The 20,002-nt window shown below is 36.2% G+C and overlaps 1 protein-coding gene across 1 annotated transcript in view; it reads right to left on the bottom strand.

Annotated features, from left to right (window-relative positions):
* Nucleotides 1–20,002, bottom strand: part of LOC150106699 (sister chromatid cohesion protein PDS5 homolog A-like) — a 670,786-nt gene that overhangs the window by 379,560 nt on the left and 271,224 nt on the right. The window contains exon 14 of the mRNA XM_090393290.1: nt 7,213–7,245. Within this exon, the coding sequence (XP_090249416.1) occupies nt 7,213–7,245 (33 nt within the window). The remainder of the gene's footprint in view (nt 1–7,212; nt 7,246–20,002) is intronic.

Genomic DNA, 20,002 nt, shown 5'->3' with positions numbered 1-20,002 from the left:
AGCAGGGGCTTCATATATCATCGACATTCTGGTGAACTCCACAACAGTTTCATTGTAAAAATTTTCCTGTTGTTTAGGCTTTGTAGACTTGTCTGATTTTCAGAAGGTTGAGGACTGACTCCTGTCGGATTTATATTTCTCATTAGATTTTGAGAAGTATGGACTGCCAGTGTCCATCTCTTCCTTTGGGAAAATATCCAGTATGACATCAGATGTGTCAGGGTTTCTGTGTAAGTTCAGTTTACTTTCAGTGAATACTGAAGTATTAATTTTTTCTGTGGGAGAGTCTGGTGGTTTGTCTTTAAGTGATAACCTTGCCATAATTTTTTTTCACAAGTGGGTCATCATAGAATGGAACCATTTTTGGAGTGGGACGATACATTGCACGATTGATGCACTCAACAGAGAAACGGTCACAATCGTAAAGTTCAAGTATGGTGAAATTATCAAATGTTAGAATAGACGTATGAGTTAGTAGTTGTTGACATTTTCTTTACTGCTATCCTCTCAGCATAAGAGGATCTCTGAACAGGTTTGCTAGTGGCTAACTTCTTTTTTGCATCCTGATATGATATATTTTGTTCTGTTTTTATCTTTTGTATTACTTTTCATCATTTCACTTCTGACATACACAGGAGTATGCTGGATAATCTCCCTGACAGTTTAGACATTTAGCAAAGCGATCATGCTATTTATCATGGTATCACACTCTTTACCACCACATCAGGCCCAGGTGGCAGAGTCACAACAGACAGTTTGGGCATGTCCATATTTCTGAAATTTGAAGTATTTCAGTGGATTAGGTATGTACAGTTTGACAGAATAATTCAGATACCCAGCTTTAACAGATTGGAAGTTTAGGAGTATGAAAAGCAAGGATTATGTTTCTGCTTGTGATTAAGTGACCATCCCTAGGGATCAGGATGCCCCTCAGACCTTTCAACTCTGACCATAAGAGGGTGGTCTGAAAAGTTCTCAGCTTTGACCATAGATGGCAAGACTATCGGCACGATTTTTTTTCTAAGTTGGTACATCTGTCATAAGCATCCATATGAAATTGCAAATCATTCTATCATGTAGTTTGTTTTATACAGCTGTCAGAAGCAAAACTGTTGTCTGTATCCCTTGAAATGGATAAAATTGAGCATCGTGCGGTTAAAAAATTCTTTGTAAAAGAAGGTTTAACAGCAAAAGAAATTCATTCGAAGTTCATAAAAGTTTATGGGCACTCTTCTACTTCGTTTTCGACAATTAAGAAATGGGCTGCCGAGTTTAAACATGGCCGTACCAGCCTTGAAGATGATCCAAGTGAAGGACATCCAAAAAGTGTAACAGCACCAGAAATTATTGATCAAATGCATGCTATGGTATTGGATGACCGGCGAGTCAAAGTGAGTGAAATTGCTGAGACTACATTTCAAAAGAACATGTAGGATATATTTTGCATGAAGAATTGCAAATGAAAAAAGCTTTGTGCAAGATGGGTGCTGCGCTTGCTCACAGCAGATCAAACACACACTTGCATGAAAATCTCTGAACAATGCTTGGAGCATGTGAATTAACTATGTGGGAAATGTTGATCAAGTATCTGAAAAAAAAACTATTTTAATAACAACTAGTTTCACTAACTAAAGCTGTTGGCATCTTCAGGGTACAAGACTGATGATAGGAACTAAAGCTAACAAAACATGTTACAGACTAGAGATTAACAGAATTCTAATTATAAATTACAAAACAACACTGAAAGTGTGCAATACACGTGTGGTGCATACATGATTTCACTTGTTGTTGTTTAGGAATGTTTTAACAAGAATAAAACTGATTTTGTGCAGCGATTTATTACTATGGATGAGACTTGGATTCACCATTACACACTACAATCCAAACAGCAGTCAAAATAGTGAACAGAAGCCGGTTGTTCAGTGCCAAAGAAGACAAAGTCAGTTCCATCAATGGGAAAGGTCATGGCATCCGTGTTTTGGGATACTAAAGGCATTTTGTTTACTAATTATCTTGAAAAGGGTCAAACAAAAACCGGGGAATATTTTTCCGATCTTTTAACCAGACTAGATAAAAAAATTCGTGAGAAAAGACCTGGTTTGAAGAAGTTAAAATCATCTTTCATCAGGACAATGCACCTGCCCATAAAGGTGTTTTGGCAATGGTAAAATTAAGGGATCTGCACTATGAATTGTTGGAACATCCACCCCTATTTCCCAGATTTTGCTCCCTCTGACTTCTATTTCTTTCCAAAACTAAAAGTCTTCTTCGAATCAAGAGGTGATTGCAGCTGTAGAGGGGTATTTTGCAGATCGTACTGACAACCACTACAGAGACGGGATAATGGCGCTGGAGCATCGGTGGAATAAATGTATTAGTCTTATGGGAGATTATGTTGAAAAATAAAACTAATTTTGAAATTATAAATTCATTTTTTCCATTGTTAGGCCGTGAACTTTTCAGACCACCCTCGTATCTCATTAGGAACATCAAGTAGATCCCATTCTGAGATCACTCCTCTACAAGAATTGAGCGTTTTATGAGTTGTAAATGTTACTGGTATTCCACCCAATGATTTACTCGGCACAGTTTTTCGGAATGTTGTTGGCACAATTAAGACATCGCTAGAAAACGTAGTTTCTTAAATGATTTCGAAGAACTTGCCTATCCTTCTAAACCATTTTGAATGAAAAAGGGTGACATTTTCCCTATTGGCTTTTCACCTGTTGTGTGGATGATGAGAAAAACTGGTACATTTATACTGGTATCACATGCCTTTTATTTCTTACTTCTGTTATCGAAAGGTATCAATAATAACTTACTTGGATGGACTTTGGTAGGACCCCTGAAACAAATGAGGAGGAACAATTCATGCTTCCTCCAACCCATTCAGGACCGCCCATCTTGCCGAAACAGAGGCCAGAGTAGTGCAAGACTACCATGATCCCCCTGATCGTGGGTATGCACCATACGGCAAACATGCCAATCCCAGTGACAGTAGTCTATTTATGGGCACTCTTCTCCTTCGGGAAGCAAAAGTAAAAAATGAGGAAGAATAAAAAGGGCCACTACCATTACTGGGAAGACCCTCCATCACGGTCAGGTGCTTCACATGAAAAGGGTATAGGAGTATTGGATTTATGGATTTTAGGTGACCAATAAATATCATCATCATCATCATCAAATTCCTGCCATGTACCCTCAAGGGGTGTACAGGATATGATAGCACTACATGAAAAAAACAAAATTTACATCATTATTAATTTCCTGTCTACAATTATCCTCCAAATCAGCCTGTTACTTGTCATCACTCCAACATTATCAGATCTTATATTTCTATCGTCTAAGGCACTTTGTACCGTATCAATCCACCTATATCTTGGTCTTCCTCTGGGTCGTTTTGCTGCCAATCTGGCAGAGAACACTTGTTTTGCTAATCTTTCCTCGCCCATTCTGTTTAAGTGACCATACCACCTGAGATTAGCTCTGCTAACGCATTCCTGGATGCTGACAATGCCAAGTTCTTTCCTAATATCCTCGTTTTTAATATGATACTGCCATTGATGCCATCTGTTCACGCCTATAATCTTTCTCAGGACTCTCATATCTGTGGTCTCTAGTCTTTGGTCAAGTGTTTTACTTCTGACCCAGCTCTCGGATCCATAAGTTAAAACTGGTTTGAACACTGTCTTGTATACAGCTAATTTAGTGTTCCGACTAATTTCTCTCTTATTCCATATGAATTTATTCAATTGACTTCCCACCATACCAACTTTGCTGATTCTGTTGTCTATTTCTATATTTAATTTACCATCTTCACTAAAAATCGTGCCTAAATAGCTGAAATGTTTTACTTGTTCCACAGGTTCTCCATTCACAACACAGTTGACATTTTCAACTGTGTTGAAAATGTTTCTGTTGTCATGATTCTGCCTATTTTCATTGTCTTTGTCTTTTTATTGCTGACCTTCATACCATATCTATTACAACAGCTGTTTAATTTAGTCAGAGAATCTTGCAGACTTGTAGCGGATTTATTTAGAAGTATAACATCATCTGCATAAAGCAAAGAGCTGACGTTAACATCTCCCACTTTCCTTCATAATGTGATCCATATAGATAATGAATAACAGAGGGGATAATGTACATCCTTGTCTCACACCAGATTTAACATTAAACCATCTTCCTGTACTTCCTTCAATTCTAACTGCTGACTTACAACTCAAATAAAGACTAAGTATTGCTTGATATAATGCCCCATTGACACCATATAACTGCAGCGTATTGAATAGCTTCTCTCTTGGCACCTTGTCATATGCCTTTTCCAAATCGACAAAACTTAAATACAGATCTTTGTTATATTCCCATGCTTTCTCGACTATTTGTCGTAAAGTGAAGATCTGATCCTGACAGCCTCTATTTGGCCTGAATCCAGCTTGTTCTTCACCAAGCTTTTCTTCCACAATTCTTCTCAACCGTTTCTCAAGTATGCTTGAATAAATCTTGCAGGAACACTCAGTAGGGAAATACCTCTGTAATTCTCACATTCAGTTTTATTTCCCTTTTCATATATGGGTACTATGAGAGCTCTACTCCAATCATCGGGAATTCGTCCCTCTGTCCAGGCTTTCTGAACTATGCAGTGCAGCCACTGTAAGACTCTTATACCACCATACTTCAGCATTTCTGGTCGAATATCATCTACTCCTGCTGCCTTTCCACATTTCAAGCCTTTGATGGCTTTTTCTACTTCAAGTATGGATATGTATTCCTGACTGCATGCCTGGTCAATGTCTTTTACCACTGTGCTGACATCACTGCTTGTTTCATTTAGCAGTTTTTCAAAGTAATTACTCCATACTTCAAGGATATCTTTTTCTCCCGTTTTCATGTCACCTTTATCATCTCTAATTCCTTTTATAGCACTCTTTCCTCCATTCTTAAGCTTCTTCAACAACCTCCAGAATATTTTGCCACCTTCTTGATATTTATTTTCTATATTCTTGCCAAAGTCCTCCCATGACTTTTGTTTAGCTAGTTTTACCCAGTGTTTAGCATTCTTGCATTTGTCTCTATATTCTCTAAGAGCACAAGCTGACTTATTTGACAGGAACTTTTGGTATGCTTTCTTCTTTTCCTTCACTTCCTCTTTAACTTCCTGTGTCCACCAGGGAGTTCTGATTTTTTAATCCTTACAGACAACTTCACCACATGCCTCTCTGGCTGAATCAATCAATGTTTTCTTCAGAGTTTGCCACTGAATCTCCAAGGTTTGATTCTGAAGGCTTTTTCTACTTCAAGTATGGATATGTATTCCTGACTGCATGCCTGGTCAATGTCTTTTACCACTGTGCTGACATCGCTGCTTGTTCCATTTAGCAATTTTTTGAAGTAATTACTCCATACTTCAAGGATATCTTTTTCTCCTGTTTTCATGTCACCTTTATCATCAATAACTCCTTTTACAGCACTCTTTCCTCCATTTCTAAGCTTCTTCAATAACCTCCAGAATATCTTGCTACTTCTTCTTGCCAAAGTCCTCCCATGACTTTTGTTTAGCTAGTTTTACACAGTGTTTAGCTTTCTTACGTTTGTCTCTGTATTCTCTAAGAGCAAAAGGTGAGTTATTTGCCAGGAACTTTTGATAAACTTTCTTCTTTTCCTTCACTGCCTCTTTAACTTCCCATGTCCACCATGGAGTTGTGATTTTTCTATCCTTGCAGACAACCTCACCACATGCCTCTCTGGCTGAATCAATCAGGAATTTTTTCAAGATTTGCCACTGAATCTCCAAGGTTTGGTTCTTATTCTCAAACTCTTTCATTTTTTTTTTAATAATCTTTGTGTATTTTAGTCTACAGTTCACATCTGAGAGCTGCTCAACTTTTATTCATTTTAAAACTTTCTTACATGTTATTCTTTTCAGTATGAAATTCAATTTTATCCTGCTCAAGACTAAATGATGATCACTTCCAATTTCAAATCCTCTCTACATTCTGGTGTCCTGCACCAGGGAGAAAACATCACTATCAACAATAACATAGTCAATGAGACTTATCTTATTCCTTCCCTCTTCTCTCCATGTGAATTTGTGCACATTTTTATGTTAAAACATGGCGTTAGTAATAACCAGTTCATGTCCTGAGCAGAAATCCAACAGGTATTTGCCATTATTATTAGCTTTGCTCTTTTCTCCAAATTTTCCCAAAATATATTTGTATGTCTGACAATCATTTCCTACTCTGCTATTTAGATCCCCAACAAGGACCAACTTTTCCTTTTCATTGTGTCAGTTGCTTTTTCTAAAGCATCAAAAAATTCCTCCACTTCTACCTTAGTAGAACCTTCTGTGTGACCATAGGCACAAATAAGTCTCATTGTCCAGTTCCCCATTCTCATATTTGCCTATATCACTCTACTTGAGACTGCCTGCCATTCAAGAAGTTGAGCCTCATATTTAGTGTTGAATACTATGGTTACTCCTTCTTTTCCTTGATTGTCATTGCCTGAATATAACATTTTGTATTTATTGCTCAGAAAAATCTCACGATTTTTTTCCTGTTTCAGTCATCCCTATTATGTCGATATGGTACTTTTCCAATTCCTCAGCTAGCTCCATTTCTTTGCCATTCAGGCTTCTTATGTTGATAATACTGATCTTTAACTCTGGTGATGTTGAGTTGGGGTGTGTTTTCAGATTTGTTCCAGTAGCTGACTTTTCGCTGTTCGCCCTGGTTCCCTGGCGAAAACAACAGGGGCCTTGTTTAACCAGGCGACGCCCCAGCCAGCATGAAATTTTGTCATGCTGTACCATCATTTTTGATTTTCGTTTAACCAATAAGAATACAATTTGGTCGGCTAAATCCAAAATTGCCAGCCCATTCTCGTTCGTTCAGTATCAAAGTAGATACCCAACAGGGTGCACCACGAGAAGGTGAGGATTAGACATTAGGTCAGAAGCCCTGGTCGGTTCTCTGAATTCCTTTAAAGGCTATGTGGAGGTCTTCTCTCAGTTATAGCGCTTTGACCCTTAAGCACCCCCAACAAGATTAATAAATTATTTAATAATAATGAATATCAAATGTGACTTTTTTCAATATGCTATATAACATTCTATAAATAGTGTTCATTATTTATAAATGTATTAACAAAATGAATGTAATAATATGAATTGCATTAACAAACAACATTTATTCATTATTAAATACTTACGTATTTTGGCACTTCAAAAGTTCATTGAATGCTCTAGGAGAAATAAAAAAATAAACTATATATATACATTTTTTAAAAAACACTAATTGAATATTATTTAATAATGTGTGTGTGTGGAAGGGGGGGGGGGGGGTTACAGTTATTTTAAAGAGTTTCTTTCAAAGGATATCTAGCATAAATGCAAATTACTAAAAGGAAGTTGTTAGAACAAAGACAGAATGGCTATCTATACAGGAGATGTGCACTGATAATAAATTATTCTGGAGGAAATGGCAGACAAGGACTAAAAATTTAGGGGAGAAACCTGCCAAAACCGCAAGGTTGTCGCCATTGATTATGGCAATGGATGCAGAGGACTGATTAATTTTTGGTTTATTGGTACACAGTTAGTAAAGGACATACTTCACCACATCTAAGGTTACAGCATACTGTACACAAGGTATTAGTGAATAGTCAGAGAGATAAATTAGCAAATATATCATGCCTTGAAAAAAAAAAAAAAAGTTAAGCAATGCAGTATTACATTAAATAGAATTATATAATTTATAATCAAATATGTTTGCCTAAATCAATTCTTGTAAAAAGTTAAAAATGTCAAGCAATTTTTCCCAAGTCTGATAACATCTGCTTGAGCGTATATGGCTCATCCAGATAAGTAAAAATTTCATTCCTCTCTTCTCACGCGTTAAGTGCAGGCAGCACCCTACTAGAATACTTAAAACGGCGAGTTGCATGTTGCATTTTTCATAAATAGATTGGTCATCAGACCTCAGAATGATTACTGAATGAAGATGAAGAGGAATAATGTATACTACCATCAACAAAAGTGTGGATTGGATTTGAGATCAGGATTAGAAGATCTGTAATATATTTGCTGGCCTGGTTGGCTGAGATGGTTTGAGTACTCACTCTCCAACCAAATAGGCTGGGGATTCAAATAATGTCATGAGCACATATGTTTACAATTGTCTTCAAAAGGGAGATAAAATTCATCCTACATGGTGAAACTACTGCTTTGCTTATTGAAGGCATCTAGCGGCTTGAAAAAGTTCCATCTTTGATCTCTAGAACAAAGCTATCAGAGTATGTTTAAAAAAATAATAATAATAACACACGTATATACACAGCTATAAATAATAATAACACAGCATATACACAGATCAAAATAAAAGCATCCCAGTTTAAGGCCTTGTGGAGCACCACCCAGTGATCCAAATTCTATCAAACTATGAAGATATACATTGTGCATCATGCAGAAGCGATATCTGCATAGTTTCACAGATCAGATGCATGGCTGATCATTCTGGCTTCTGTGAAATGTTCTTAAAGAACCTTCTGCACAGATCAAACAATGTGTGGAGGATCCCAGTCCTGCATGAAAATGGCTGAATCCATGCACAGCTGCTGCTGTAGCTGTGGCACAATAAAATTGTTTATCATATCGAGAAACCTGTCAGCAGTAACTGAGCAGGTCACAAGACTCAACTGGATAATGTCCTCAGAGAAGAATGTTCCAATAATAAATGAAGCTGTAAACCCACACCAGACAGTAACTTTCGGTGGATGCAACGGGATTTGTCAGATTGCATATGGATTTTGTGTAGCCCATACTCAGCAAATGTGGGTATTCACATCTCTGTTCAGATGACAGTGAGTGTCATCTTGCCACAATGTCACAATCCACTCGAGCAAGGAATTTTAAAGTGAATGTCAGTCGACTTTCGAGGTCCTGCATGTGCAAATCCTCCGTAAGATTTATCTAGAATGGGCAAAAATGCAAAATTTTCTGTAGAGTTTTCCAGATGGTTGTGTAAGATACGTTCACATACCTTGATACAGCAGGTGAACTGCAGAAACCAATACTGTTTTTCTTGACATACTCTACAACAGCAGTAGCAACTTCATTCACTTGTGAACTGAATGGTTTGCAACCTCTGCCAGGTCTAACTCCCAAATGATCATGTTTCTACAAGAAGTTTAATCATTTGGATTTTTTTTCGATTTTTTTTTTCTTCAGGCAACGAAATTACAGCAACAGGATTACAATTGTTTACGTAGTACAAAAACCATGTTAGGCAAAGTTAGTGCCATCACTGTGGATGGTATTAACCAGAATGAAAGGAAAAATTCCCTGAGTCCATCTTTTTAACCCTCCTGGCACCTGCAGAGTTGCATGATGTGCAAATTCCATGCATCTGGTGGTGAATTTTGGAACTACTTTTATGCACGACTTTTTAAGAAAATGAATTCATTAAATTTGAATTTAAAAAATTGAAAAATAGCAGTAAAGGCCATCATTTTAATTATTGGTGAACAAATGATTTTTTTTTTGCTGTTTTGAACAATGAGAAAGAACTTTGATATGCCACTGAAAGTATCATTTTAAATTCATACCTATATATCTCATCATTAAGAGTACTTGTTGTTTAAATGAGATGTATAAGCGAACACATGTAATTCACTTAGGAAATCTATATGCCATCAGCAAATTATTTTAAAAACACATCATGAAAGAAAACTTGTCTGCTGTCCATGCAAGTTACCACGTGGCTAGATGCATTTGTGAGAATGGGAGACTGTTCACTGATAGCAAGTTTGTAGACATTTGAATGTTGAAAGTAAATGGAAGAAATGTGACCTGACAAATTATATTGTGTTCAGAATGTCAGTTTATCCTCATCAACCATTACAAGGTGTTTGAAAGAGATGGGAGATAATCTTCATAATACATTGACTGAAAGGGCAAAAGAACTTCTCTTTGGCTCTTGATGAGAGCAACACCATAACAGATACAACTCAGCTACAAAGTATAAAAGACATACAACTGCAGTAAGCATACTCCTGAAATCATTAGAATCCATAAGAAATCTTAATCTTAGTTCAGGTAAATTAAAAACTGTGAACATAGTTGGCACGAGAAATATGACAGGGAAAAATTCTGGAGTGGTTGCATGATTTATGGAAGAAGTGGTGAAAGATAATGTTGAAATTCCAAAGTATTTTCACTGCATCTTTGAAGGTATTGTGAGTTTGCTGTATTGAGTGTTAACTAAATCAGGTGCTTTGGTTAGGCTCACTGGCAGTTTAAAAATTTCCACTCCGAGTTTAATGCAGGATATAAGGATGTGCTTTATTTTTCAAAGCTAGATGGCTTAGCAGAGGAAAAGTCATGAAGAGATATTTTTCCCACCGAAAAGGGAAGTTATCAAGAACTGTCTGAGGCAAACTGGGTTTGGGCTTTGGCATTCTTAACTGATATTACATATCATTTGAATAACCTAAATTAAAGACTACAGGTTAAAAGAAAACTAGTGTCAGATATGCATTCCGAGGTTAAAGGTTTTAAAGATTTGAATATTTTGGTGAAACAGTTCAATCAAGATATTTTTTCATACTTCTCTTGCTGTAAGGGATGTGAATCTAACAAAATAATGGCTTCTCATTCAACTTCAAAAAGAAGTTCTAAAGCACTAACACTCTTGCAAGAATTCAACAACAGGTTTGGAGATTTCCACAAATATACCATGGAAATAAGAACATTCCAAAATGCATTTGAATTCAGCATCACCAAAAGACTCTTCTGAAAAATTTAAGATGGAATTAATTGATCTGCAGGCCACTAATGCTTTAAAAGATGCTTACAACAAAAACAGTTTTCATCATCAAATTCCTGCCATGTACCCACAAGTGATGTACAAAACATCACAGTACTACATGAAAAATTTACCTCATCTAACTTCCTATCTACAATTTAACTCCAAATCAGTCTGTTACCTGTCAAGACTCCAATATTATCAGATCTTATATTTCTATCTTCTAAGGCACTTTTTACTGTATAAATCCACCTATATCTTGGTCTCCCTCTGGACTTTTTCCTGCCAACCTGGCAGAGAACACTTGTTTTGCTAATCATTCTTCTCCCATTCTGTTTAAGTGACCACACCACCTGAGATTAGCTCTGCTAACTCATTCCTGGATGCTGACAATGTCAAGTTCTATTCTAATATCCTTGTTTTTAACATGATATTGTCATCATGGGTTACAGGCAAATTCATCAAAAAACAGTTAATCGAAAGACAATTCATCGAACAGCAATTCATCGAAAAAACAATTCGCCGAATAAATAATTTAACGAATGGCAATTCGTCGAAAAGGCAATTCATCGAATGACCAATTCCTCAAATGACAATTCGTCGAAAAAGCAATTCATCGAAAAGTCATTTTTCTTGCAAAGTATTGTTTAAAAATCTTCAGTAACAATGCGGAACGTTACTCATGATACAGACAACATATTTAAGTGGTCATTGAAACATAATAATTATTTTCTTGAATTTTAGAGCATTTAATGTAAGTGTGCATCCTGCTTCATTGTACAGTTAGTGATTTATCTGTAGAGAAGACAGGAGTACCACATGCACTTATCTCCCGAATAACCTCGAAAACGTGTAATTGCAGTTAATAAGGGAAGGAATAGGCTAAGAAATTCGTTCTACTAAATTTTGTCACAATAAGTCTAGTCGATTGAAATTAAAAATTTAATTAAATTTCATCCAGCCAGAGCGAAATTGCTAATATCATTTAGGAACTTCTTGATGGAAATGTCATGATACAAGTGATCCATTACGAACTAAAACTGAACCGTGCATTCAGCTTCTTGTTCTGAAAACTTCTGCAAATTCTGCTAAGTCTGCAAGTTATTGTATACATAATTTCGACACTATTCTTTGTAGCCCTGAATATAGCTGAACTGAAAACTGGAAGGGTTTGACATTTTTTTTTAAATGTTTCAAATACGGAATCCAAATAAAATTTTTTCATTAATAAATGTAATAAATAAATAAGTTTACTGAACGTAAGTTAGTAGGCCTAATACTGAGATGACTAGGCTTTTCCTCCTGGAAATAGGCAAATTGGAAAAGAAAAACAATAAGAATCGATATTGTTCTGTAATTATTCCTTAGTAAAGCAGCATTGCTATACCAACAATCATAATATTGAGGAGGATGAGGGAAAATAGTATTAATCATTAATATTACAACTACTACTAATAATAATAGTAAATTGATTCTTTGATGTAAATATTTTTCACAATATAATAATAAAATATACAGGAATTCAGAGTAAAAATATTGGAAAACTTGAAAAAAATTCATTCCTGAAGATTTTTCAATCATGTTTCACTATTTAGTCCTGTTTCTGTTATTCCTCAACGACAGGAGTGCCACATGCACTTATCTCCCGAATAACCTCGAAAGCAAGTAATTGCAGTTAATAAGGGGAGAAATAGGCTAAGAATACTGAAGGGATATGTGTGGGTATATTTCTGGGTTTTGAGGAGGTGATCAGTGCAGTTTGTTAAAAAATAAATAAAAGGTTAAAATATTCTCTAGGGAAGAAAATAATAAAATAAGGAATGATGAATAAAGAGTCTTAAAAAACAAACCTGTAAACCTTTTAGAAGCATACCCATTCGGTGTTATATTTAGATGAGCAGCGGTTGGAAGTCTTATTCGACTTTTGAAGGATGCCAGTGGTCGGCAGATCACAGTTAGAAAACACAGTGCTAAAGGAAATTGGAATTGGATTGAGTTGTTTTGAATTAAGGAAGAAGCAACTGGCCTTAAATCCCTGCATGTTTTTCCAATTCGGTTCGCTTGTTTTTTGGCAAGAAAAAAACCAAGTTTCAGAGAGGAAAAACCTTCCATCCTCGTATGAGACAGGCTAACTCACCTTCAGGTTAAACGCCCTGATAAAGGTGCTTGACATCCTTGATAAACGTAGATGCTGAAGTCCTTTTCAGCAGTTTCATTAAATGAGCTGTAGAATTTTTCTCTTCTCGGTTTCTGTAGTTTTGTAGAAAATAAGTTTAGGATGGAGGACTTTTTTATATACATTCACGCCAAGTTTTTTTGTAGTCTTCCATTTTCCAGAGATGAGATGTTTCTTAAAGTTGATTTTTCTGTTTTGGAATTTTCAAGTTGGTTCGAAAATATGGCTCAACAATGCGATCATGCATGATCGCATTGTTCAGCCATTTTTTTCATGAGGAGACGATTACGAGAGTGGCATACCTAAATATGCTAGAGAAATTTGTGTTTCCCCAGATTGAGAATGTGTAGGGCCTCATTTTCTAACATGATGGAGCAACTCCACATTATGGCGACTGCGCGTATCCCACTGCTTGTGGCCACCGCGCAGTCCTTATTTGATTCCGATGGATTTCTTCTTTTGCGTATATTTATATTTGTGTATAAATAATTAAAAGAGTTTTTTTTTTAAGGGGAAGGGGCGGAAAAATATGCTACTACACCTGGTGACAAAATTTCTAGGATTGGCCCTGGGGCAAGTCCTGGTGAATATGGTGTTTGAGGTAGATATTGAAATCCCAAGTCGTATATTGTCTGTTGGATTTTATAAGCAGGTGCATTGTCCTGCAAAAGCAACACGCCTCTGCTTAGTTTCTCGAACCGATTTTCCTCCTTCAATTCCTTCAGAGCTGATGTAACAGTTTCACCTTTCTTGAGGTAATGTAAGAATTACACCATCCATATCCTAAAAGACAATGGTAAGAACTTTCCCTGCTGACTGTTTGGTTCGAAACTTCTTTGGCCATGGAGAACCTTTGTGTCTCCACTCCACTGACTGTTGTTTGTTCTCTGGGTCATAGTGAGGAAGCCATGTTTCATCAACGGTTAGAACATGAGCTAAAAAATTTCATGAGGATGAAATCCCTTTATGAAATGTTCTTTTAACATCTCAACTATACCCGCCTCAGTGGATATCATTCACTGCAACCAGTATGCCCTGCCAAAAAATCGCTTTCCGAACGAAGTAGGATAAATAGTAGGATAATAAAAAGATATATACCTCTCAAAATAATCCAAAACAAACCAAAAAAAAAAAAAAAATTGCGCACACATCTTCGCCCCCACACGCCTTATAATTCATTTTTCGGTGAACTGTATTTTCGATGAATTGCTGTTTTTCGATCAATTGCGTTTCGATGAATTGTTTTTTCGATTAACTGCTCATCGGTGAATTGCTTTTTCGGGGAATTGTCTTTCGATGAATTGCTTTTTCAATTAATTGTTGTTCGATAAACTGATTTTCGATGAATAGTTTATTCGGTGAATTGCTTTTTCGATGAATTTGTCTTTCGGTAAACTGTTTTTCGATGAACTCTCCGGATACCGTCATCATGTCCCTAATCTTTCTCAGGACTCTTATATCTGCGGTCTCCAGTCTTTGGTCAAGTGTTTTAATTCTAACCAGATCTCACATCCATCAGTTAAAATTGTTTTGAACACTGTCTTGTATACACTTAATTTATGGTTTTGATTAATTTCTCTCTTATTTCACATATTCAGTTGACTTCCGACCATACCAGCTTTGTTGATTCTGTTGTCTATTTTGACATTTAATTTACCTTCTTCACTAAAAATCGTGCCTAAGTAACTGAAATGTTTTACTTGTTTGACAGGTTCTCCATTCACAATGATGCAGTTGATATTTTTAAGACTTCTGCCTATTATCATTGTCTTTGTCTTGTTATTGCTGACCTTCGTACCATATCTGTTGCCATAGTTATTCAATTTAGTCAGGGAATCTTGCAGACTTGTAGCAGATTTATTTAGAAGTATAACATTGTCTGCATAAAGCAAAGAGCTGAGATTAACATCTCCAATTTTGATATCACGTTTAATACCATTTTCCTTCATAATGTGATCCATATAGATAATGAATAACAGCGGGGATAATTTACATCCTTCTCTGACACCAGATTTTACATCTTCCTTCAATTCTAATTGCTGACTTACAACTCAAATAAAAACTAAGTATTGCTTGATATAATGCCCCGTTGACACCATATAACTGAAGAGTTTTGAATAACTTTTGTCTTGGCACTTTGCCATATGCCTTTTCCAGATCTACAAAACTTAAAAACAAATTTAAGTTAAGGAATATTACATCCCATATTGTTTCTTAGCCGAATATAGAAACTATATAAAGTTCGCCGATTCCTAGCATAAGCAAATACCTGGATAGTGCACCTGATCCATTTGGTAGTGCAAACTGAGGCAACTCATAGTAAGGGTGGAGCAAGCTCCGATCACTATTCTTGGTATTTACCCATAATGTGAACTTAGCTACTAGGAACTAAGCTCACATTATGGGTAAATACCAAGAATAGTGATCGGAGTTTACCCGACCCTTACTATGAGTTGCCTCAGTTTGCACTACCAAATGGGTCAGGTGCACTATCCAGGTATTTGCTTATGCTTGGAATCGCCGAACTTTACATAGTTTCTATATTCGGCATGAAACAATATGGGATGTAATATCCCTTAACTTATATAAGTTCATGTCACTGAATTGAAGCCTTTGTCTTTTCATATAATTAATTAAATACAAATCTTGGTTATATTCCCATTATTTCTCAACTACCAGTCGTAAAGTGAAAATCTGATCCTGACAGCCTCTATTTGGCCTGAATCTAGTTTGTTCTTCACAATCCTTCTCAACCGTTAATCAAGTATACTTGCATAAATCTTACTAGGAACTCTCAGTAGAGAAATACCTCTGTAATTTTCACATTCAGTTTTATTTCCCTTTTTATACATGGGTACTATGAGAGCTCTACGTCAATCATCTGGAATTCGTCCCTTTGTTCCAGGCCTTCTGAACTATGCAGTGCAGACACTGTAAGACTTTCATACCTCCATACTTGAGCATTTCTGGTTGAATATCATCTACTCCTGCTGTCTTTACACATTTCAGGCCTTTCATGGCTTTTTTTTTCTACTTCAAGTATGGAGTATTCCTGACTGCATGCCTGTTGAGTGTTTTTTACCACTGTGCTATCAATGCTTGTTTCATTTAGCAATTTTCCGAAGTAATTACTCCATACTTCAAGGATATCTTTTTCTAAAGTTTTCATGTAATCTTTATCATCTCTAATTTCTTTTACAGTATTCTTCGCTCCTTCAACAATCTCCAGAATATCTTGGCAAATTCTTGATATTTATTTTCTATGTTCTTACCAAAGTTTTCCCATGACTTTTGTTTAGCTAGTTTTTCCTGCCAACCTGGCAGAGAACTTGTTTTGTTAATCTTTCTTATCCCATTCTGTTTAAGTGACCATAATACCTGATATTAGCTCTGCTAACACATTCCTAGCTGACTTATTTGCCAAGAACTTTTGATATGCTTTCTACTTTTCCTTCATTTCCTCTTTAACTTCCTGTATCCACCATGAAATTCTGATTTTTCTATCCTTGCAGACAATCTCACCACATGCCTCTCTGGCTGAATCAATCAGTATTTTCTTCAGGGCTTTCCACTGAATCTCTAATGTTTGGTTCCTGTTCTCAAACTCTCATTTTTTCTTCAATAATGTTTGTGTATTTTAGTCTACAGTTCACATATGAGAGCTGCTCAACTTTTATTCGCTTTAAACCTTTGTTAAGTGTTCTTCTTTTCAATATGAAATTCAATATTAAACCTGCTCAACACTAGAATTGTGATCACTTCCAATTTCAAATCCTTAGTACACTCTAGTGAGAAACATCAGGGAGAAAACATCCCTATCAACAATAACACAGGCAATGAGACTTTTCTTATTCCTTGCCTCTTCTCTCCATGTGCATTTGTGCACATTTTTATGTTGGGACATTGTGTTAGTAATAAGTAGTCCATGTCCTAAGCAGAAATCTAGCAGGCACTTACCATTATTATTAGCCTTGTTCTTTTCTCCAAGAAAATTTGGTCCAACAAGGAAAAAATTTTCATTTTTTATTGTGTCAGTTGATTTCTCTAAATCCTCAAAAAATTCCTCCACTTCTACTTAGGAACCTTCTGTGGTACCATAGGCACAAATAAGTCTCATTGTCCAGTTCCCCATTCTGATATTTGGCCACATCAATCTACTTAAAACTGCCTGCCATTCAAGAAGTTTAGCCTCGTATTTATTGTTGAATACTATGGCTACTCCTTCTTTTCCTTGTCATTGTTATTGCCTGAATATAACATTTTGTATTTATTGCTCAAAAAGATCTCACCAGTTTTTGTCTTTTAAATTTTACTCACCCCTATTATGTCGATTTGTTCCAGTAGCTGACTTTTTGCTCTTTTGTCCCTGGTTCCCTGGGGAAAATAACGGGGGCCTTGTTTAACTGGGCGACACCCCAGCCGGTATGAAATTTTCTCATGTTGTACCATTGTATTTTGGTTTAAGCCAATAAGAATATAATTTGATTGTCTAAATCCAAAATTGCCAGCCCATCTTCGTTTGTTCAGCATCCAGGTAGATACCTAACAGGGTGCACCATGAGAAGGTGAGGATTTAACATCAGGTCAGAATCCCTGGTTTGTTCTCCACATTCCTGTAAAGACTATATGGAGGTCTCCTCTCGGTTATACAGCTTTGACCCTTAAACAACCCGAAAAAGTTTTTTAAATTTCTATTCAGCAATTCTATTCACCAGTCTGATACATTTTTGAACTTGAAGAGATTTGCAGTGGCGATGATCTCCATATCTGTTAATTAACATTTTCAAAAATGAAACCATGAAAAAACAAGACTTGCAAACAATCATTTGCATAATATTTTAAGACTGCATGTCACAAAGCTTAACTAAATATTAATAAACTTTCTGATAATTTGCAGCCTCAAATATCACATTGAATGTATATATCTTCTGATAACTAAATGTAATTAATTTCATATGTTTAATTTTATCTTTTCACTAGAACAGATATTTTGTTTTGTATATGTATTGACCATTGAAATCTTTCTCTAAATTTGATTACTACATTTTCAAGTACTTTTGTCCTACCCTCATCCCTGATACTGAGGGTGTAATTTGACTCACTCTTAAAAAAAAGTCAACAGATTCTGTCTGTGGCCCCCAAATCTTTCCAGGTGCAAGCATGCCCCCCCCCCCCCATCCCCAGGAATAAATCTGCTAACACCTTTTTGTCCCCAAAGGAAGTAGGCAGAGCCATTTAGCTCTAACTTTTTGAAGAGTAGTAGGCAACTACTACTACTCTTCAACTAGTCTGCCTCCTAAGACAATTACAGAATAGTTGGCTCAAGACTCCCAGTAATATTAATTGGCATCTGGGAAGGAGAGTATAGCAAACAACTGCTGTTTGCTATACTCCCTAACACAATACATTACTGTGTTAGAAATACGAGTTCTGTAACTGAGGATGAAAAACCTAATTTTCTAGGAAAAAAAACCTGCTCACCTGTATCAGAGATGGACTAACTCAAGAATGGATCAAAAGACTCACAAAAAATTTCCATTAGACAGCAACTAAATTCAAACGTAGAATAGTCTTGATTTGGATAGCCTAGTGCTGTGGATGCAAATGCAAATTTCCACAAGACTGCACAGGCCTACTCAATACTCAAAATAATGGAAAATTTCATCATCAACTAACTGTCTTCAATAATTAGAGGTTCACCAATTACTTAATGACCACCAATATGGATTCTGCTATTCTTGTTCCACAGCAGATCTCCATGTCAACCTTGCCTATCTCTGGATACAGGCCATGGAAAAGTTCAGAGAGAGAGAGACTCAACCAGTCGCTCTTGATATTTTTAAGGCATTCTTCTGGTCAGGCATCATGGTGTTCTTAACAAGATAGTATTTACAGTATTCCCTTTCCCTTTATGAGTGAACTGCATTCATTCATTGCAGGCTATGATGGGTGGTTTTCTTTCATCATATTTTTCAATCAATGTTGATGTACCCCAGGTCTCAGTACTGTCACCTACATTCATTCTTCCTCCTATACATCAATGATCTTCTTTTCCTGACATCTGATTTTATTTACAGCTTTGCGGGTGACAGTACTCTTCACTGTGCTTTGTCAATTACAAAACTTTATAATGCTCAGGTAACTCATGCTTCAAGATTTTTAACCAGTGCCTTAAACATTGATCTCCTTGCCATTTTCAAATGGGGCGACAACAACAACTAAGTGAATGTTAATGCAAGCAAAATGAAGTCCTGTCTCATTTTGAGAAAGAAAGACTATGGCTCTCACTCACTGACTTTTGACAATATTCTTCTCTTCGACTAGGACCAGTTTTTCTCTTCTTTTAAGTTTCACATCTAATCTATCCTGGCACAAGTACATCTGGTCCATAGCCCCTTCAGCCTCAAAAAAAAAAAAGCTTGGTATTCCTTCTCATTCTAAGTAATGTTTCTTTCCAGCTCAATTCCTGACATTCAAAAACAGCAAGTGCATGATGCTCAAAAACATCCTCTAGAGAATCTGTAGAACAAGTAGAACATTTCAGGTATTTGGACAAAATGTTTAGTGAAAATGGCAAATTAAATATGGAAACAGACAACCGAATTAACAAAGCTAGTATGACAGGAAAGCAATGAATAAATTTATATGGAATAAGGAAGAATTAAGTCAAAACACTAAACCAGCTGTATACAAGGCAGTGTTCAAACCAATTTTAACTTTTCAAACCAATTTTTAAAGGATCTGAAAGCTTGAGGAGAAATAAAACACTAAATCAAAGACTGGAAACCACAAATATGAAAATTCTGAGAAAGATTAGCAGAGTGAACAGATGGCATCAATGGCAAAATCATTAAAAATGAGGATATTAGGCAGTAACTTGACATTATTGGTATTTAGTAATGTGTGAACAAGCTAATCTCAGGTAATATAGCCACTTAAATATAATGGATAGAAAAGATTAGCAAAAACAAGATTTCATGATAGGTTGGCAAGAAAAAGACCAAGATCTAGGTGGAACTCC

The sequence above is a fragment of the Typopeltis vanoorti genome, chromosome 5 (assembly GCF_054136105.1).
Source record: "Typopeltis vanoorti isolate ZY-2024b chromosome 5, IOZ_Tvanoo_1.0, whole genome shotgun sequence".
Lineage (NCBI taxonomy): Eukaryota > Metazoa > Arthropoda > Arachnida > Uropygi > Thelyphonidae > Typopeltis > Typopeltis vanoorti.
This window is presented reverse-complemented; position numbering and strand designations above follow the sequence as displayed.